The 22,500-nt window shown below is 46.7% G+C and overlaps 1 protein-coding gene across 12 annotated transcripts in view; it reads left to right on the forward strand.

Annotated features, from left to right (window-relative positions):
- Positions 1-22,500, forward strand: part of ephb3b (eph receptor B3b) — a 53,113-nt gene that overhangs the window by 25,046 nt on the left and 5,567 nt on the right. For 2 of the 12 annotated variants that reach the window (XM_083671121.1, XM_083671123.1), the window contains exons 2-14: positions 1,830-1,894; positions 5,547-6,219; positions 9,643-9,798; positions 10,912-11,247; positions 14,105-14,241; positions 14,849-15,011; positions 15,799-15,907; positions 17,602-17,654; positions 17,960-18,181; positions 19,616-19,863; positions 20,590-20,805; positions 21,141-21,290; positions 21,566-21,762. In XM_083671121.1, the coding sequence (XP_083527247.1) occupies positions 1,830-1,894; positions 5,547-6,219; positions 9,643-9,798; positions 10,912-11,247; positions 14,105-14,241; positions 14,849-15,011; positions 15,799-15,907; positions 17,602-17,654; positions 17,960-18,181; positions 19,616-19,863; positions 20,590-20,805; positions 21,141-21,290; positions 21,566-21,762 (2,725 nt within the window). The remainder of the gene's footprint in view (positions 1-1,829; positions 1,895-5,546; positions 6,220-9,642; positions 9,799-10,911; positions 11,248-14,104; positions 14,242-14,848; positions 15,012-15,798; positions 15,908-17,601; positions 17,655-17,959; positions 18,182-19,615; positions 19,864-20,589; positions 20,806-21,140; positions 21,291-21,565; positions 21,763-22,500) is intronic. The other 10 variants (XM_083671122.1, XM_083671124.1, XM_083671129.1 and 7 more) reach the window with 9 other exon arrangements.

Below are 22,500 nucleotides of genomic sequence, written 5' to 3' on the forward strand. Positions count from 1 at the left end.
GTGTGTGTGTGTGTGTGTGTGTGTGTGTGTGCGCGTGTGCGTGTGTGTGTGTGTGTGTATGTGTGTTTGCGCGTGCGAGAGAGAGAGGGTTACGATGGGGTCACTGTGGCTGTGCTCTGGTCCATTGACTCAGGATCAGCTCTTCATTGAGGGCACAATGGCAGGGCTTTGCTGGCGTATACACATGGTCCGAGAGAGCAAACAAAACAGAAACTAGTAGAACCTACTGGTTTGGCCACCGCACGTGCACTCACTCCTGAATGTTCCACACTGAGTCAGGCCTTCCACTCAGTGTGTGTGTGTGTGTGTGTGTGTGTGTGTGTGTGTGTGTGTGTGTGTAGTAGTAGTAGTAGTACAGCATTTTGTCATTTTGTACATCCTCACCTCCCTCTGTGTGGTGGCTTGAAAGAACCCCAAAACAACATACTGTACTGTTATTATGAGTCAGGGGGAAGTCCTATACCACAGTGGATACACTGCCTTACTCAGATACTATCTCTGAGACGCTGTCACTCAGATGTAGTGGGGGAGAATGTAATGGGAAATTCCTTTGAAAGGCACCGACTTTACAAAGCTCGTACGACTCGGAAGAGTTTCTTTGAGTTCGCTACAAGGATATCTGCGTTTGTCAGCATTAGCGTTGGTGCGTAGGCATTTGCAGTTGAAATGGATATTTCCTGTAGCTATGTTTTTTGCTTCATGTCAAATTCCCTGTCAACTCACCTGGAACACTTACAACAGAGAGAGAGAGAGAGAGGGAGAGAGAGAGGGGGGGGGGAAGAGAGAACAAGAGAGAGGGAGTAGGTAGAGGAGGAGGGGTAGAACACATAAAAAGGTCTTTTGAGGAAGGGGAAGGCATGAGTCTGGAAGAAAATAACAGCTCAATTTCACAGCCACAGACAATGTTTAAGAAGGACCCAGCTTGCAAACGATTGCTCACTTTTTGGCTCCCACCATGCCATCATCGTTATCATCATGTAGAACAGCACAGTGGTAAGATAATGGCCGTAGTTACTAAATAGCGCTCCCCAAGTGCCAGGGAGTATACAATTGTTAATTTAATGGCCTTATCCTTTCTCACACAATAAGCTTTGCTTATGAGGCAATGGAAAGAAAGAGAAGAAAAAGGGAGGATGGGGATTGGTCAGTTTAGAAAAGCGAGGGAGATTGAAGTATATTGACCTCTGTTGAGGGTGAGGAGCTTTTCTTTTGTGCTACTAGAGTTTATTGCACCCTTATCCTAGCCTTCTGTTCAGTTATATATCTTCTTGAGTTTTATAACCTGTTACCCTAGGGTGTGTGTGTGTGTGTGTGTGTGTGTGTGTGTGTGTGTGTGTGTGTGTGTGTGTGTGTGTGTGTGTGTGTGTTCTTCCCTGTGGGAAACAGAACAGTCTCTCAGTGACACTCAGTTGTTTCCTTTTGCTGTTAAAACAAGTCTAATTAAATCAAATTAGCCAGACGAGGGCAATAAAACGTCAACAATTCCTCCCAGATCACCCACTCTGATGCACCGTCTCTCCCCAGCCATTTTTGGCTAAATGACATTTGCACTACAGACTTTTTATCTGGGAATCTTTTAGCATTCAGCAACTTGCCAAATTGTAGTAATTGTCTGCTTTTCTGTCAATGAGTTATTTCCTCTCTGACGACAAGTTAGCAGGACATATAGAGTGTGTCAATGCTACTCTTTATTATTTAAAAGCCCTTTAGAATGAACTGGGCTGCTTTTTATGATGCTCTTATGTTATATGTTGAAGTTACTGTTTTATAGATTTTTTTTTATCAATCTGTTCCTCTTTGTCTTATGTTTTTTGTTTTTTTGTTTGCAGAAACATTGATGGACACCAAGTGGGCCACAACAGAACTTGCCTGGACCGCACATCCTGAAACTGGGGTAAGTTGTTGCTGTGTGTGTTTGTGCGTGCGTGTATGTGTGCGTGCATGGATGTGTTGAGATACATTTTTACCAGGAGATTTGTTCACAGGATGTGTGCTCACCAAGATGGATAAGATACACACACGATCAGATTTCACTTTATCTATTGCAGATATTTTCTCTCTCTTTCTCTCTCTGCTTCACACTTGAGAAATGGCAAAAATGCCAAGAGCTCTCAATGAACTAACCCTGAAAGACCGTGAAATATTTCCTGCCGGTGACATGGGCCTCCAAAACTCCCACACACAAAGTGCCACTGACAGCACCATCTTGTTTTCCTGTGTGGCACCCCCACAATGGAGAGGGGAGAGAGTCTTGACCCCACCCACTTCAAAGAGCACCACTCTCCTCCCCTCGCCTTTGTGTGGCCCTCTGACTTGGGGACCCCATAGGCCTCCATGTCTATTGGATATGTGGTGGTGGCAGAGGTTGGACCCCCCCCCTCGCATCCCAGGCCCAGACTAGTGTCACCCCAGCTGTCCCCAGTCATCTACCCCCCCCCCCCCCCCCCTTCCTTTCCCTTCTTTACTTCCAAGTAACTTAGCACTAATACAGCACGCCACAGTGGTGACCCCAGCCACAACAATCAGCAGGTCCCCCCAAGTCCCCTCCTTCCCTCCCTCCCTCTCCCACTCCCCCTCATAAAAAAAAAAAACGACCACCAGTCCAAGGCAGGATGGTACAAACACTAAACAACCCCCACCACCCCCCTCCCCCCACTCCACCCAAACCAAACCCTAACAGATGCTCCTTTTCATGAAATACAGTGGGCCCCCTCCAGATTTCCCCCGTCTAAATCGAGGGTTGGATGACTCTGTTGTCCACATGGCAATATATTTCCCTTTCTCGTCTTTGTGTTTGTGTGGAATGCGCCACAGACGGTGGTTGTCCTGGCACATTCTTCCCCTTTCACTTTTCTCCTCCTTTTATTTTTGCTTTTCATGCCTCTCATGCAAAAATATGGCTCCTGCTGTTTCTGCTGGCAGGCCTCCACCCTCCTCCCCCTGTATTGTATTTATTTATCTATATATGACACGCACACCCAATTATTTATTTGTTTTCTCGCCTTCTCGACTCGACCGTGGCAGACTGTTATTGTTTTGGGTGACAAGTGTTTCAGACCGAGATGAGTGGAGGAGGCAATATGGTGGCTTTGAGCACAAACAAAATCAACATGCGCAGAAGGAATGTACCTATCGAGAGAGAGAGAGAGAGAGAGAGAGAGAGAGAGAGAGAGAGAGGAGAGAGAGAGAGAGAGAGAGAGAGAGAGAGAGAGAGAGAGAAAGGGAATGCGCCCAGATCTGAGTCACTATTTCTTTCTCTCTCTATTTACAGCTAGGCATTTTTTCCACCGTCTCCATATCTGTATTAGTTTTACAGCACAGAGCTATGGGAAGGTATGGACATAAACAAAATACATGGGGACAAGAGGTGACTGTGCTTGATTGTGTGTGTGTGTGTGTGTGTGTGTGTGTGTGTGTGTGTGTGTGTGTGCTCGCACATGGGGAGTCATCACTCTCCCAAGCTGATGGCCGGTGGAGGGGGAATTCCATGCGCTTGTTAGCATTAAGCATTGCAGCTCGCATTTAAAGCTCATCCTAGACAAGACATATATCTGTCTGGGTTGGTAATGAAGGTCATAATGAAAGGTGAAGTCTTAAGTCTGAACTCAACCACCCATACGGTCTTCTATCCCGCTTGCACTAAGGTCCAACTGAATCTGAAAGTAAAATCAGAGCCTTTGACTGGAAAGGACAAAGGGAAAAGGAGTTGACTTGTAAAGCTCGCATAACTATTCATCTTGTTAAAAATCGATGCCAAATAACTTGACCCTCTTTCACACGACCTACTTAATTCTTTCAGGTTTGGTAAGCAGACTGCCTCCAAGTGCCATGCCGGTGCGGTGTGGTCTCTCGGGGATGACCTCTGTGCACACACACACGCATGTGCACACGCGCACACACACTCACACACACACACACACACACACACACACACACACACACACACACACACACACACACACACACACACACACACACACACACGGTTCCCCCTCTCTCCCTCTACTCTTACACTGGACGATTTATTACGCTGAGCTAAATACCCATTGACACTTCATGCTTTCTCCCGTCCCATTGACCTGGGCTGGTGATTATCGATTCCCCCAGTCCCTCTTCTCTCAGATAGCCAGCCGTATTACTGCCATCTCTGGGCCTGAGCCTCATTCCCACCGGGTCTCCAGGGTCCTTCTGGATAAATAGCCTGTCTCCTCTGCATCCATATCACAGTTTTAATTAACATCTGCAATATATTCTCCCTCCTCTGTGTCTGAAATGCTGAAGAGGAGGATGGTGTAGTCTAACATGGTTTTATGTTGTGTGCATGTTCCAAAAGACTAGCGTCACTTCTATGTTGTCCTCTCGTGAGGCTTCTCTCTTGAGAACCCATGAACAATGTCAAAAGATGGTTTGTGTGCAATGTCTGAGAGGATCGTAGCAACTCAAAGCCTAGGGGTTTTGTTGGCATTTGCTACTCAGCCAAAATCTAGAAGAGGAAGAAGAAATTGCATGTTAGCATCCTCCAATTTGTCCTACTGTCCTATTGAAACTGCCTTATTTGACTCAATTGATGTAATAATTGTAAACATTATTAGTCAAGGCTGCTACATTTATTGAAAAACAAATTAGATTAAATATTGTTAACAGATAAGCCCACTAGGTACAACTAAATGTCCTTTATGAAAACAGAGCTTTGAGTGTTAGTTTGTTTACACGTGTTCATTTAATGAAAGCAGTAATCACAGCTAAGCCCCTTGGTAATACATGCCTTTGGTCATAACGGTGCGGGATATAAAGAAGTGAGAAAGGGAAAAGATGACGGTTATGTGTTTCCTTTTTGCTGGCTGTATAGAGGACGATGAGATCATTGCTCTGTAATTGAAGCGTAATTGGTTGTGAAGCGATGCGGCCACTACTTCCAAAGCGAGATGAGGTAAACATCCAATGGTGTTCGAGCGGGCGGCACACGCGGGGGCTGACACCCGGTGGTAATTGTGATGAATTCACCGTCCTCATTCTTGACTCATCGCCACGGTAACCAGAGATGAAAGGCCGCTGCGCGGCGGCGCGGGGTGGAAACGCCGCTCGACTTAACAACGCCGACCGGGGCGTAATTGAAAAGGCACAAACCAAAAAGCACAAAATTTAATTTCCCTTTTCTTTCATCTCTACGTTCCTAATGTCTCGCCTTCCCCCTCATTTTTCTCTATTTGTCATGTTATTGGACTCACTATCAGGAGCTGTAACAGTACTGGGTTAAGTTCCTTAAAAACCCCTATATGCATTGTCTTCTGTTATTATAATCCATACATGAGGCTCATGGAGACAAAAGAGTTGTGGACTCAAAATACCACTGGCTCTACCACAGAGATTATAATAAAGTCCTTGTTCTCTACATTTTACCTCAGATGATGTGTATGCTTGGTGTGAATGTGAGTGTGAGCAAAGATGTCCATGAATGTATATCACATTTTTCCATGCTTATACATTTATTAACTCTCTCTCCCTCTCTTGCTCTCTGTCTCTCTCTCTCTCCCTTCTCTCTGCAGTGGGAGGAGGTGAGCGGCTACGACGACGCCATGAACCCCATCCGGACATACCAGGTGTGCAACGTGCGCGAGATCAACCAGAACAACTGGCTCCGCAGTGACTTCATCCCACGCAAGGACGTCCTCCGGACATACGTGGAGATGAAGTTCACCGTCCGTGACTGCAACAGCATCCCCAACATCCCCGGCTCCTGCAAGGAGACCTTCAACCTCTTCTACTATGAAGCTGACTCCGACTCGGCCACCGAAACTAGTCCCTTCTGGATGGAGAACCCCTACGTGAAGGTGGACACCATCGCACCCGATGAGAGTTTCTCCATGCTCGAGTCGGGCAGGGTCAATACGAAGGTCCGTAGTTTTGGTCCTCTGTCCAAGGCTGGGTTCTATCTGGCCTTCCAGGACCTGGGAGCATGCATGTCGCTTATTTCAGTGCGGGTCTTCTATAAGAAGTGTTCCACCACCATCGCAAACTTTGCTGTGTTCCCCGAGACGGCGACTGGGGCGGAGGCCACATCTCTGGTCATCGCCCCTGGGACCTGTGTGCCCAATGCCCTGGAGGTGTCTGTGCCTCTCAAGCTGTACTGCAATGGGGACGGTGAGTGGATGGTTCCCGTGGGCTCCTGCACCTGCGCGTCTGGGTTCGAGCCTGCCATGAAGGATACCCAGTGTCAGGGTGAGTGAATTTATATGACAGCCATTTTGTGACACCCAGGGTTTAATCTAGATCTAGATGTTGATGTTAACGGTCTACAGTCAGCCATTTTGTGTTCTTGTTCTCTTTAAACAAATGGATCTCAAGTGTCACACATTGGCAGAAATAGAGAACATTCCAACGGCACTCCCAATTGAGTCTTTACTTCTTTGACCTTGATTTTGCAAGACAGTCGAGTTGATGAATAAATAAAAGTGTGTGTGCTGCTGTCAGTTTATGAGGTAGGCGCAAACATGAAAGGTCTGGGAGGGGTTAGGGCTGTTAGAGAACGTGATGGGTTCAGAGAGGTTGAGAGCAAGGTGAATGAAAACAGCAGGCTCTCCACCGAAATGGAGTGCAGGTGACAGCAAGGAGGGGGGGGGGGTGGCGGGGGGGAGGGGGGTTTTGGGGGTTGGGAAACATTGGGCTGGGGGCCATAGGTCAAATGAAGAGAAGAGGTAGATGAGAGGCAGAGTCAAAGTTATCGATTGGCAAGGCTGATTGTGATGCATCTGTGTGTGTGTGCGGGTGTGGGTGTTGGTGTTGGTGTGGGTGTGGGTGTGGGTTTGTTTTTGTGTTTGTAAGTGTGCGTGTGCGTCTGTGTGTCTCCCCTGTGGGAAGCAGAACAGTCTCTCAGTGACACCCTGCAGTTGTTTCCTCTTGCTGTTAAAGCATGTCTAATTAAATCAAATTAGCCCGACGAGAGCAATAAAACGTCAACAATACCTCCCAAATCACCCACTTATATGCACTATCTCTCCCCAGGCTAACTGACACTTGCACTGCAGTATTTTTATCCGTTTTTTTATTGGCCTCTACATCATGATATACTGTAACCCTACTGACAGAGAATACAGTGCCGAGATAATATGGAAAGTAGAGTTTGTGAGAGAGACGTTTGTGTGTTTCTGTGTGTGTGTGTGTGTGTGTGTGTGTGTGTGTGTGTGTGTGTATGTGCGTGTGCATGTGCATGTGCCTGTGTGTGTATGTGTTTTGGAGAGAAAAGGAGAAAAGAGAGAGTGGTAGTTTTCATGTCATGTCCCTGCTGCTGGTGGGTGGATATTGAATGTGTGCCCACCTTTAGGGGGGAGTGTGAGTGGGCACAGTAAATCTAGTGCCGGGTGTGTGGTTAAAAACTCATTTGTTTGCTCCTGGCAGTTCAAGGTTAAAGCCCTGACGACTGGGCTCTGATAAAAACCTCTCTAATCAAGCCTACCGGAAAACCACAGGGGATAAATCTCCCTGTCGTCTACTCTCTCTCTCTCTCTCTCTCTCTCTCTCTCTCTCTCTCTCTCTCTCTCTTTCTTTCTTTCTTTCTCTCTCTCTCTCTTTCTTTCTCTCTCTCTCTCTCTTTCTCTCTCTCTCTCTTCCCCCTTCTCCTCTCATTCTTCTGTCTCCTCCTATCCCTCTCTCTGCATCTCTGCCATCCTCTCACTCTTTTCTCTTTCTGACTCTCACCTCTCTCTCTCTCTATCTCTCTCTGTCCTCCCTCTTCCTCTCTGTATTTTTCTCCCTCCCTCTTTTCCTCTTTTCTCCCTAATCTGAAGGCCGTTGCTCTCATTAATACTTCACCAGAGCACAGTAGAGACATCCACATGAATATTAATCGATGAGACCTTTTTTCCTTTCCTCCCGCACCACATTTCTTACCCCCACCGTTCTTTCGTTCTTTTTTCTCACTTCCAATTTCAGCAGACATTCTAATCAGTTCCTTAAGCCCTATGCTCTGCATGAGAGGGTAAGAGACAGAGAGAGAGAGAGAGAGAGAGAGAGAGAGAGAGAGATCTGCAAAAAAGAGCCTGCAGGATTAACATTTTCCCTTCCTTTTCCTCCTCCTTCTCTTTCCCTCCCCCCTCGCTCTGTCAGTAGTAGTGCTCAAAGGGGAAGAGGGATGAAAGGAATGGGATGTCTTCTTACCGTACCTCACTGGAAGCGATTGATCAGCACTTTCAATCCTTCACAGAACAACTTGCTTCTTTTAAAAGGGAAGCTCTCTTAGCCTCCTTTTTATTGGGATAGCACATTCGAAGTAACATTGACTCAATCTCCTTAATGGAAATATATTTGTAAAAAGAGTCAACATTTTTTTTATCTTGTAGCATATATAATTAACTTGAATGAACGAGCCTACTTGCACGGGTCTCTATGTTAACTACTACGTTTTTTCACAACATTAGTGAGGTGACGTTGTTAGCTAGATAATCTGTTAGCGCTTCCTGTTAACCATTGGTGTCGGCTACTGTGATTGATGGTGGAAAAACCAACAGACTCTGTGCTAATGTACACTGCTCAATAGGCTAATGTAGCTTTGTACCAATATTGAACCTTCAAAAGGGAAAACTGGGGTGAATGTGATGATAACCACTCTGTGGTGCAAGCATTGACCTTCGCTCCAAATTATATTTCCAACAGGGAACAAACAAAGAGAAACCCAGAAGCAGCAACACCATTATCATTTTGAACAAAAACAAAACAACCTTGACATTGACAAGCTAGCTAGCTAGCAGATAATCAACTGCCCCCTCTAAACTCTCCTTTTTTTTATCAAGCACAGCGGCGGCATCATTCATCCTTTAACGAGACAGCTCATTCAGGAGATAGAGGCTGCCAAGCGTTGAAGATCACAGTACCGCTTGTTGTCTATGCTTCCCTGCACACTCGTAACTTATCACAAGAGTTATAAACTTCTAAACATGCCCTGTAAAAATGGATAGGGAGTCTACAAAGGCCACTGGCCTACATTGTTATCACTATATTCATCAAACAAACTATGCCCTGCTTCTTAAGAAGAGGAATACAGTATATGACATTGTTTTGTCATGAAATAGCAAATATTATCCTTATTTTCGCTGTTCCGTTTGGGTGAATTTAAAAAAAAAAAATGTGTGTGTGTGTGTGTGTATGTGTGTGTGTTGGTTGTGTGTATTAGTAAAGAGAAGAAGCTCAGTGAAGGATTGTGTTTGCTCTTTGGGATATGTTTGTAATTTGGGATGACAGTGTGTGCATGTGTGCCTGCCTGGATTTATGCAAAAGGCTGCGTGCTGCTTAAATCCCCCTCTTCCTCTACAGTTTGTGGGGGTGTGGTCTCCAGAGATGTTGGGGGGGGGAGGGGGGAGGGGGGAGGGAAAACAAAAACAAACACATACGCACATACGACACACAAGTGAGAGCTGTCAATCAAAAAGTCAACTCCATGGGCTCAGAGAAAGAGCCAAAAACAACACCCATACACACACACACATGCACACACGCACGCACACATACACACAAAACACATTAATGCACACAGACTATAGCAACTTTTTTAAGACAACAAAGTTACAAGTTCACTGCAGATTTTAATTGATGATTTGATTGTACTTGGTCTCACTCTCTTTTCCTTCCCTCCTCCTTTCATTCGTGCAGCTTGCAGCCCAGGCAACTTCAAATCCAAGCAAGGGGAGGGCTTCTGCACCCCCTGTCCACTCAACAGCAGGGCCAGCTCTGGGGCCGCCAGCCTGTGCTCCTGCAGAAACAGCTACTACCGCTCTGACACTGACTCAGCTGACTCAGCCTGCACCAGTAAGTGGGCCTTCCTTTGTTGTTGTTAAATTGCATTAATTGATTCTCATTCTTCATGTCAAATATTAGATGCATCTTGTACTCGTTCCAATGTCATAAGAATGCACTCTTCTGCTGAGGTGGCGCTCCTCAATCCTCAGCCAAGTGCAGCCAAGGTGGACACACACACACACTGCAATCCTGAACTCTGCCCTTCACTCACTGCATTTATCGTCCTGCTCGGGAGGCCTGAGTACATTCTCATAGTGCCACTACAAACAGTGCCGCTCCCCCATCGTTATCCGAACGCTATCCCAATGTTATCAGTCACTCTCCCCATGCAGCCTTCCCATCTGTTTAGCTGCCAGCTCTCTCTGGAAGGAAAGTGGGTTCATTTATCTAGTGGATATGCCTTACTTAAGAGCAAATAAAACATACAGGAACTAATCCTTCCACTGGCGGAGGGAAAATAAGGCCTTTTTTTCTGTTGTTGTTAGGAGTTGCTTCTTTGATTCTCCCACAGAGCAGGGAGAGATAAGGCCCCAATAATTGGATAAGGATTGCTTTGTCTCTGCCAATATAGTCTCTTGTCCCCCCTAGCAGTTCACACACACACACACACACACACACACACACACACACGCATATGAGAGCAGATGCGTACACACACACACACACACACACACACACACACACACACACACACACACACACGCACACACGCACACACACAGTGCAGGCACACACACAAACAAGCAAGCAATTCCAATATGAACTCTTAAAACCTTTTTACTGAAATAACTTTTTCAATAATGTTTTTCTTATTGTGCCTTTATTATACAACCAGATACTGTATTGGATCATCTAGCCACACAGCGTTTAGTTGTGTGTGAGAAAACAATAATGGTACACTAGCAAAACAGGTTATATAGGTTATAGAATTCCATTATTGCTCATGCCAACCTGAAGCATACACTAAACATTTGTGAGTGTACAGTATATGAAATATGATTGTAAACCAAGGACTAATTATAAAACAAGTCTAGACGGATCATAATAAACTCAATGAGGTCAAAAACAGAGTGATTATAATACTAAGCCACCTATTTTCCTGTCCGTGCTGTCCCTCTCCAGCCGTCCCCTCCGCCCCGCGCAGCGTCATCTCCAATGTCAACGAAACGTCCCTGGTGCTGGAGTGGAGCGAGCCGCGTGACTCGGGCGGCCGCGAAGACATCTTCTACAATGTCATCTGCAAGAAGTGCCTGCCCGAGCGCGGCATGTGCTCTCGCTGCGACGACAACGTGGACATCTCGCCACGCCACCTGGGTCTGACGCAGCGCCGTGTGACAGTGAGGAACCTGCAGGCGCACACGCAGTACAGCTTCGAGATCCAGGCGGTCAACGGCGTGTCCAACAAGAGCCCCTACACGCCACATTTCTCTGCTGTGAACATCACCACCAACCAGGCTGGTAGGTATTGGTGTAGTGCTGTTGATGCTGCTGTGATAGGGGAAGGGATCTTAGAATTGTGTCGGTAGGATGTTTTATGGCTGGCAGAATGAAATGGGATTTAAAATGAGATTTAAGAGTGAGTGATATTTGGGTGGTTTCCCACCTAAGCCTCCTATTGTAGTTCCCAGTCATTTAGAATCGTGTTCTTATTCTACTTCCTTCATTCCCTTTTCCGGTCTTTACTTGACAGGCATAATTGTATCAAGTGTCATACCAATGCTTTTCTGTACTCTGTCTATACAGTCGGCAGGGGCTTTACAGGTAAAACAAACCATTTGTTCTGACACATCTCCCCGTCGGTGTATGTTACATATAGTCTTTTGAGTAAGGATTTGAAAAAGAAAATAAATCTGAATGAGCTCGGAGAAGGACCTTTTCACACGCCTACAGTGCTCTGTACACACTGCCGCAAATAGCAATAGCGAGGCAGCGCAGCTTGTGTGAAGGCATTGAACCTACATGTACAGTCTTCAGCCCACTACCATCAACCCACAGCTCTCAACCCACTGCTTTTACAGTGGTATAGTATCTAGGCCACCATGACAATTGCTGCATTGTCCAATGTGATTTTTCTGTGCATCTGCGTCTTAAAACTCGCTGGAGATATAAAAGTGTGGTGCTATTGAAGAGGCAGTGTGTCATGAGTTTACCTCTAGCTCTGTATCTGAGACATTCATGAAGTTAAGATTAAAGTTTGCCCTGCTCTGAGGGGTTTGTGTGCTGGTGCCTTAGTTGTAGAGTTTTCCCTATACTGTAGCTGTCTGTGTGGAAATGGCCCTACTGTAGTCCTATAGCTAGTAATTGTGTTTGGGTCTCTCTCTGTGTTTTGAGTTTGCTCTGTAGGCAGGCTCAGACAGCCCCCTAGGATTATCCCTCCCCCTTCCATGTGTTCGCTGTGTGTCTCCTCTCTCCCCCTATGTTCCTGCTCAAAGCCTGAGGAATGCCCCATGTTTGTGCCCGGGGGTCCTCTGGGTCTTCGGAGGCCCCATTGTTGTTGGAGGGGTAGGGCCACTGGGGTGACAAGGGGACCCCTGTCCATTCCCGGGAGCCCAGGTCTGAGAGTAGGGGGTGGCGGGGTGGGAGCACGGAGGGCAGTAGGGGGGCACCACCCTGATCAGATTATCCCACTGCGATACTCCCTGGTCCCAGGGCATCCCTGCATTTGCATTCACCTTTTAAGACTAAAAATAAATACAGGGGCGATAAGCCGGCAAAGGCCCACCATGGTTACCCTCAGTGTCTCAGCAGAAGGAGGAGGAGGCCCCTTAATCCCCAGGCTTGAGTGACCGGGGGACCTGACCAGGGAGCATTGTTTTCTGGGGGAGAGGGAAAGGGAGGGATGGGTGGCTGGAGCAAGGGAATAAAGGGGGGGGTAGTGGGGGGGAGTTGAGGGAGAGAGAGATAAAGGGAGAGAGGGAGGTCTGGGATTGGCGACAAAGACAAGAGGCAGAAGAAGAAAAGAAGTACAAGGGAAATGATCAAAGAACCGGACCTGGGGATTAAAAAGCTTTTAACAAAGAGTATCGGAGAAAGAGTATTGGCAAGAGAGAGAGAGAGAGAGAGAGAGAGAGAGAGAGAGAGAGAGAGAGAGAGAGAGAGAGAGAGAGAGAGAGAGAGAGAGAGAGAGAGAGAGAGAGAGAGAGAGAGAGAGAGAGAGAGAGAGAGAGAGAGAGAGAGAGACAGAGACAGAGACAGAGACAGAGACAGAGACAGAGACAGAGAGAGGGGGGGGGGGGGAGCCGAGGGGAGGGGTGCAATAGTAAGGGTAGAAATGAAGAGGTGAATTGGAGCAAAATAATGGATGAAACTGGAGAAGGGGATAGTGAAAAGAGGGGGGAAATGTGAAGTTCTAGACCAGACGAGTGTTCCAAAGAAAAACTGAAGGGACAATGGAAGTTATACAGAATAGAATGATAGAGTAGAAAGGTGAGTAACATGGGAGTGGACATGCACTCTTAGAACTAACAGTTCTATCTGGAACCAAAAAAGGTTCCATGCTTTGATACATATAAGACACCCCTAAAAGTGCCATATAGAACCATTTAATCATTGGTTCTTATGAAACCGTTCATTTATTAATCATGGTATGGAACCTTTTTATGTCTAAAGAACCTTAGATAGTTCTATTTGATAGTCTAAATAACCTTAACCAATGGGTGCCGGACGAACCACCCCAACAAAACACATGCATGAACATGAGGACATATGTAACAAAGTTAGAATCAAATTAGAACCAACATCACAGCGACATCAGTTAGTGAGATAACGCAACACAAAGAACGGAAATTCACTATTACCCACAATTCTCTAGCAACAGGAGGGAGAAATGTCGGTAAGTTGTGAATTTCTGTTCTTTATTTTGTAATATCTCACTAACTGATGTACCTGTCATGTTGGTTCTTTGATGGTTGATTCTAACTGTATTACATCTGTACTCATGTTCTCAAAATGGTTCTATACTGTAAGTGACGGCATTGAACCTCAAAGGTGCCTTAGAGAACCTCAAATAACCTTGTGCGTGCGTGCATTAGAGTGTGTGTGGCACAGCACAGGGTGTGCACTGCATCTTCCAGATATACTAAGCCAGCGGTTTTGTCGTTTGATTCCTTTGTCACTGAAGAATCATCAATCCCTTGTTTCCCAGAGGCGTTAAGAGAAGGAGAGCTTTAGGGGGAAAAAGGGCTGCATACAAAGTATTGCCACAGCCCCCCTCACAAAGACCAACAAAGCTTCAATGCAACTCTTAGACTTTGTGGTTAGGCTTGTGGATAGACAAAAGGTGTTCAACTCAGAAACACAGCTCCGTCCTTTACAGCTCCATCTGCAGTACCTACGGTCCACCTGATGGGGGCCACAGCGAGCACCATGAGCCTCTCCTGGCTGCCCCCAGACAAACCCAATGGAATCATTCTGGATTACGAGATTAAGTACCATGAGAAGGTAAGCAGCAATGTAAGTCAACGCTTCTAATTCCATCCTATTTCACAAGCCTTGCCTCTGTTGCATTGCATGCATGTGTGTACTCACTCTCCATAGGAAGTAAATCACTGCACATAAATAACTATAACAAGAAACACAAGTTCCAAAGGGCTGTCTTTCCCTCTCTCCTTCCTCTCGCAATAACTTCTGTTTTTTCTGTCCCTCTAATCCCCCCCCCCCCCCAATAACCCCCTCCTTCGTCTCTAACCCTAACCCATTTTAAAGTTTCAATGTATCTGGCTACTGTCATAACCTACTCGGGGGGCCAAAAAGCTGCGGATTTGCCTAAGGGGAGAGAACAAAGGCTCTCTCAGTCTATCTGCTCTGTTGGTTGTGTTGTACTACTCTCGGATTAGGCTCCAGCTCCCCTCTCACCGCCTGCTCGCTGAGATTTGTTGGCTGCTGCGCCCCTACAGCGGGGTGTGCATGTGTGTGTGTGTTTGTGTGTGTGTGTGTGTGTGTGTGTGTTTGTGTGTGTGTGTGTGTGTGTGTGTGTGTATTTATGTGTACGCGTGTGATTATGATGAACGAGAAGTGTTTGTTTGTTTTGGTCTTCTAACCGTTATCTCTGCGTTGGCAGGACCAGGGCGAGGCTATCGCGCACACCATGACGGCCCAACGCAGCTCAGCACGCATCGAGGGGCTGAAGGCGGGCACGCCATATGTGGTGCAGGTCCGGGCCAGGACGGTTGCCGGGTACGGGCGCTACAGCAGCCCCGCCGACTTCAGTACCAACCTGCAAAGTATGTCAATTACTCACATGGCACCCACTGCTAGATACAGCACCTCACTGACCTGCATAGACCTCCACTACCTAGTTCATCCACTCTGTAGTTTTGTGCCCAAGCTTAATATGTCAATATGTAGAGACTAATAATCTTAGTTAGCGGCTCATAGCAGCAGATACTGTATATTTTTAACTGTTGCATTATGAGAATAATACTTCACTGTTTTATCATTAAAGAAGATATCTCCCATTAACTCCCATTATATCATTCCAATCTTTATTACAGTTTTGCTTGTTCCATCTTTATTACAGTCAGTATGCCATACAATAGTAGAGCATCATGAGATGAAACTTTCAGAAAGTTCTGTACTTGAAGCAGAGTACAGTATCACGAATCTAACAGTCTGACACACTGTGCCCTGGGAATTTGCCAAGACGCTTCCCATACTTTTTGATACCAAGCGGAGAACACAAGGGCATATCTGTGGTTATGTAAGCATATGGTTCTCTAGTAGGTGTAGGAGGTGGATGCCTATACATAGATACAGTATATACAGTAGAGATACACACACACACACACACACACTCACACGCGCACACGCACACACACACACACACACACACACTCACACGCACACGCACACTCACACACACACACACACACACACACACACACACACGCACACGTGCGCACACACACCACAAGGACAAGGAACGTCTGCATTCTAGTGTATTTATATGCTATGACAAGCCCTTTGGCTAACCGTCTCTCGCTCCACCTCTCACCTCTGACCTCTCCCTAGGTGACCCTGAGAAGTCGCTGCAGGAGCAGCTGCCCCTCATTGTGGGCTCAGCCACTGCCGGCCTCGTCTTCATCATTGTTGTCGTTGTCATTGCCATCGTCTGCCTCAGGTGAGAATCTTAGTAGTACTTGGACCTTGGTTCAGCTAGTTTTTGAATTCATGTGATTGATTCATGTGACTAACCCTAACCCTAACCCGATGGAATAGTCCCAAAAGTTCAAACCACACCCATTTTGCACTTAGATACTAGAAGTATTTACAACATTAAACACAAGTCTTTATTCAAAGCAATTCACTGAGCTCTTAGGTTTCAGTATTTCTTAAACTCTCCATTTATATAACAGTATTCTACAACTGCATTCATATATCAAGTGTTAAATACACTTTTTATAGATAGACTGTTTTATTGTGTAAAACCCAACATGGGATCCCTCTCTTTCCATATCATACAGATAAAAAAAATTGTTTAAAAGTGGTTCAAGTCGTTAATCGCATAGATGGTTTAAGTTGATTGAAAGTGGAAAGGATTTCTGCACACTAAAACTCTCATCCAAGGTTTGTGATGGTAACACCAGAGCAGACAGGGCAAGGGCACTGAAGACTGCTGCACCACCTGTGAGGCTAGCTTGTGAATGTCAGATTAGGCCTCTCTGAATCTGTGAATAGTAAACAGCTTTCCCCTAATGCTCGCTAGCTTTTAGCTCAGTGGACACAGCATGAGGGGCAGCTGCTGGGCCTGATAGGCCTGCGCTCGTGTCACAATAGAGAGAGCCATCTACTCTGCTGCCCGATCACAAAGAAGTGTATATGATCCACCCACAGGGTCCTGTTGCCTCACAGGATCTAAACGTTTTGTGTTCTGATAGAAAAGCCTCTCTGGGCTCCACTACACTGTGGTCATGTTCTTCTACTACTCAGCTGTTGACCAGGAGTCTATGGCGGTTATTGGAGTGTGTGTGAGGTTGGCATCGACCTCTCTGACTGGCACTCACCCGCCTCTCAGGGTGGCACAGTTCACTTTGGAGCGCCCTGTCTCTGACAAGCGCGAGCCCCGGTCACGCCAGACTGAATAGTAATCTCTTCTCCTCCTCTCCTCCTCTCCTCCTCTCCCCTAATTTCACCCTTTTTCTTTTCACCGCTACATTGTCACAGTGTCTTAGCTCAGATGCTGCGTCTGCCACTGACAAAAAATAATAATAATACAACTCTGAGGCTCGGCATCTTTCGGAACCGCATTTCAATTGGAAATGAGATGCAAATCACCAGCGGGTATTATTGCCCCGGTTACTGGTTAGACAACAAAGGAAGCACATTAACATGTAATTTCAACAAACCCACCTCCCCTCCCTCCCCTCGCCCTGTCATAGCCACCTCCCCCGCTATAATGGACTGATACTGGGGAGAGAAGAAGAGGAGGAAGAAGAAAAGACGAGGGGGATTGTAATGAACAGTGTGTTGTAGTCTAAGAAAGCCATTTAGGGGTGTTGAGCTGAGCTGCAACGTTGAAGCTGACATGAGACTGAGCTGAGGCGGCCATTGGAGCTTTGTCTTTGCCTCTTTCTGGGACATCTTGGGTGATGTGTGTGTTTACATGCTCCCATTTCAGATGAAAAAAAAAATGTAATAATATCTTTTACTCCAGATGATGTCCATTTATTCCAAGCTTTCAATATACAGATATTCCAGTGAGCAATGCAGTGAATAAAGTAGGATGCTCTCTCTATCTATCCCACTTACATTGTAAATAACTATTATTGCACCACAGAATCAGGTGACTGAATTTGTGTTTTTCTTCTCTTTCAGGAAACAGAGGAATGGCTCCGAGTCAGAGTACACAGAGAAGCTGCAGCAGTACAGTAAGTCTCTCCTGCTTGTCCGGCATTATCCCCTGCGCATGATTCAAATTCCAACAGCAGCCTCCAGAGCCAGATTTAATCACCACATACAGTCACACAACGTGTGAAAAGCTGGTTATGTCGCAAAGAATACGAATAACAGGCATAACTATTTTATAAAGAGAATGTACGGCTGCAGATGTGTTGTATTGATTTATAATCAGATATCATTCACAATCAAGTCTCAGGCTTTCGGTTCTGATTTATAATCACATTCTCAAGTCATGATTGGCTGCAGTGATTCATATGATTATTCCACACTATTGAATCCCCTATAGTAACACCGGGAATGAAAGTCTATATCGACCCCTTCACCTACGAGGACCCCAACGAGGCTGTGCGCGAGTTTGCCAAGGAGATCGACATCTCCTGTGTGAAGATCGAGGAGGTCATTGGCGCAGGTAAACCACCACCAAAGCTCCTGAGCTACAGGGGGAAGACTGCTAGTCACCTCCAGGCCATACCGTTAGAGGACTTCACGCCAAGCGGTACTTTCACTCAAATCATCCCCCCCGCCCCCCCCCACACTCTTTTTCTTCCTTGCCCCCCTCCCCGCTAGCACTCTAGCCTCAGTCTCCTATCTCACTCCAAGCAAACAATGACCCCCACCCTTTAAACTTTAGGTTCGCCCACCTCCCCACCACCTCCCCAAAAAAAAAGGTGGCTGCCCAATCCTGGTCCTGGAGAGGTACTCTGCAGGATGTTGTTTTGTTCATTCAAGTGTGATGCAACAATCACTTCAATTGATGACTTACCCTTGTTGAATCGAATAGACTTTATCATTTAGCAGAATAAGCAAGTAAACTAGCTGAGTAGCAACCCTCTAGGCCCAGGATTGGTCATCTCTGGCCCTGCCCCCCTCTTAAGTTGTCTCAAGGGCTTCTCTAGAGGGGGGCGCTCGTAAATCTCTGTGACCCTTTACCCCTTCACTTATTGGCCTTTTCCATAATGTGGTCGTCCCCTTTGTTTCCTTTAGCACATCCCTGCTCCTTTCCTCTGCTCGTTGATGTGCTAGTTTGTCAGTTTGTTATATTAGCAAATGTTAAGAGTATAATATTTTGTTGCTAAAAGCTGCAGGTTTGATTCTTAGCCTTGTGTGTCTGAGCTGAAGTGAAGACTTGTGATGGGAGACTATATGAGCTGGGCTCTTCGCTCTACTACTACTACTTCTACTACTACTACTACTGCTACTACGAGAGCCAACCTTTAACATCTGCTGCTGCTACTTGAGAACACGTCGCTTCACAGCCTTCGCTTTAAGTGACGGTTCCCCAACCCCTGTGCTCCACTTCCTCCCTCTCCTCTCCCTTCCCTCCATCCCTTCCTCCCTCCCTCCCCTCCCTTGACCTCCATCCCCACTATGTTCCCCTTAACCTCCCCTTCCATTATTTCTCTTTCACACATGCACTCCCTCCCTCTCTCTCTCTCTCTCACTCGCTCTCACTCGCACACGCTTGGTGTAGGCCCGAGACGCAAAGGGTCCACCACTCCCAAAGGCCCCAAGCTTCTCTCTCCTCCTTCTGCCCGTACCCCCGATCCCTCAGAAGCCTAATACCCCCCCCCCCCCACCCACCCACCCACCCACCCACCCATTCACCCCCCACGACACCCCACTATTCCACCATGCTCTTCTCTATGCTTTTAGCTTCCCCATCACGCCATCCCTCCCTTTCTTTCCTCTCTTTGTCACTCACCACCCCCACCATCACTCTACTGCCTCCTTCACCTGTCCCTGAGTCCTGGCTTCTCTCACAGTCTCCCCCCTCCGCTGCCCTTCCCTGGCTCCTTGGTTCTAACCAGTAAAACTGTCCCTCTCCCCTCTCTCCCCCACTCTCCTCCACTCTTCCGGCCTTCCTCTCTCCCCTCCATCTCTCTCTCTCTATCTCTCTCTCTCTCTCTGGCTGTCCACCCCACTCGCACAGGAGAGTTTGGGGAGGTGTGTCGTGGTCGCCTGAAGCTCCCTGGCCGAAGGGAGATCATTGTAGCCATCAAGACGCTGAAGGTGGGCTATACTGACCGGCAGAGGCGGGACTTCCTGAGTGAGGCGTCAATTATGGGACAGTTCGACCACCCCAACATCATCCGTCTGGAGGGCGTGGTCACCAAGAGTCGGCCGGTCATGATCGTCACAGAGTTTATGGAAAATGGAGCGCTAGACTCTTTCCTCAGGGTAAGAGCCATCTGGAAAAAATGATGATGTTAAGTTGGTAATCTTTAGGTAACAATGTTTTGGGTAAATATGTGAATATATTGTTACTACTCCTTGTAACACACGCCTGCCTTGCTGTTGACCTTCACACGATATTCACTGCACACAAACAGTTGGATGTACGCCCAAGAAGCTGATAGTGTAGGATGTATTTCATAAATATACACTTGTAATCTCATCTTGCATTTCTACCATAACCCAGCAAAGGTAGCTGTGCTCATGCTAATCTCCCTAATCTTTCTATTAGTTTCCTCATCTTCCACACTCTCTCCATCTTTCAAGAAAGGGCCCTTACCCTCAGCTGTTGCAAATAACTGACAAATGTGCTGCTCTCACTATATCTGACATTTACAGAGGACTCTGTCACCTATGAATCACTGGCTCTAAGTCATATCAAACAACTGGCTGACAGTGGGAATGAGAGAGAGAGAGAGGAGGAGGAGGAGGAGGGGAAGAGCAGACAGGGGAGAGAGATGGAGGGAGAGATAAAGGAGACAGGGAGAGAGATGGTGTAATTAAGAAAGAGAGCGAGAGAGAGAGATAGAGGCAGAGAGAGTGAATAGTAGAAGAAGAGTGAAAAAAACGAGGAACAAGAATATGTGCTTGATCAGATGAGTGTTGAACATGCATTCTGACCTTCTTTTTCTTGCTCTCTCTTTCTCATTCTCTCTTTCTCCTCTTTGCCAGCTCAACGACGGGCAGTTCACGGTCATCCAACTGGTGGGCATGCTGCGCGGCATCGCGGCAGGCATGAAGTACCTGTCAGACATGAACTATGTGCACAGAGACCTGGCAGCACGCAACATCCTGGTCAACAGCAACCTGGTGTGTAAGGTGTCTGACTTTGGTCTGTCACGTTTCCTGGAGGATGATGCCACCGACCCCACCTATACCAGCTCGCTGGTGAGTGTAGCCAGAAGATACTATGTCTGCGTCAGTGTCTCTTTTTGTCTGTGGCGTGAACATCATTGTGAAATCAGTTTGAGTGATGTATCCGTTTTTGGTGTGTTTTTTCTGGGTTTTATGGGGGAGGTTGTATGTCTGTATGTCTGTGTGTGTGTGTGTGCGTCTGTTTGTACCTCTGTTTTTGCATTATCATTATGTGTCCTTAAATGTGTCTCAGCTCTCTGTCTCTCTCTCTCACTCACTCACTCTCTTGTACTTGTGTGTGTGATTCTGTGTGTGTGTGTTCCATCCCTCAGTATTTCACTCTCACCTACTCATTCGCATATCCACAGGGAGGGAAGATTCCCATTCGTTGGACGGCCCCTGAGGCCATCGCCTACAGGAAGTTCACCTCGGCCAGTGACGTGTGGAGCTACGGCATCGTCATGTGGGAAGTGATGTCGTATGGCGAGCGGCCATATTGGGACATGAGCAACCAGGATGTAAGTGGAACTAGATCTTCTCTACTCTCCCTCAATGACCACCCCACCCCCCCCCCTCAGTTACCCCACAATTACACAGCGACTTCCTCAACCTACCCTTCTTTGAATCTCCCTCTCTGACTTGGTATCTATCCTTTTCCCTTTCCTCCTCTCTTGGCATGTCTTTTCTTACCCCCCCCTCCCCTCTTCTTCTCTACCCATCCTGCTTCTTACCCTCATACGTATATTTGTCCCATTCTTGCCTCTAAGCCACCCCCCCCCCCCTCTCCCTCCAGGTGATAAACGCGGTGGAGCAGGACTACCGGCTGCCCCCTCCCATGGACTGTCCCACAGCTCTGCACCAGCTCATGCTGGACTGCTGGGTGAAGGAGAGGAACCTGAGGCCCAAATTCTCCCAGATTGTGGCCACACTGGACAAGTTGATCCGCAATGCCGCCAGCCTCAAGGTGGTGACCAACAGTCAGCAGTCTGGGTAAGAATATTAGTCACAGCTAGGGTAAATTGTGAGCCACCATTAGCTGTACTTGGGTTCTGATGTAGTAAGACAGTTTAACTAAACTCATGAGGCATTTATAAGTGAAATGCTTCAAGAATCAATGGCTGTATGTCATTAATTCAAATCATTAATTAGAGATTGCCCCTTTAACCGCTTACTTGAGATCCATTAGTTGTTTTCCTTTTAGATCATTATGAATGAGATTGTATGGACAGGAAGGGACCTGATCCTAGAACAGCACTCCCACTCTGATATGCTTTATGAGTAGGAGCCCTGGGAGTCTGGAATAGAGAAAAAGAACAGGGAGTGATGACTGTACCATTTTATCTGGTAATGCAATACCAGTGCCAACAAAGATTGCGCTTTCCACTAGATAAACTTTCTTATCCAAATTGATTTACAAGTGTATGAGAGTCATACTGACTCAGCATTGCAATATGCATCGCCTACAGTGCAGATTCTCCCCCGTAAAACACCCAGTAAAACACTTAGCTAACAAACACAATGTTATGCAAATACGAATTACATTGCTCAATAAAACACTCGAGGCAACTGCTCACCTTCAGGGACATTCTAGATCGATGTTCTCACATCTACATTTAGCCGTAGCCTTGCGCTGAATTCCTCCACACACACACACACACACACACACACACACACACACACACACACACACACACACACACACACACACACACACACACACACACACAC

The sequence above is a fragment of the Argentina silus genome (genome assembly GCF_951799395.1).
Source record: "Argentina silus genome assembly, chromosome: 6".
NCBI lineage: Eukaryota > Metazoa > Chordata > Actinopteri > Argentiniformes > Argentinidae > Argentina > Argentina silus.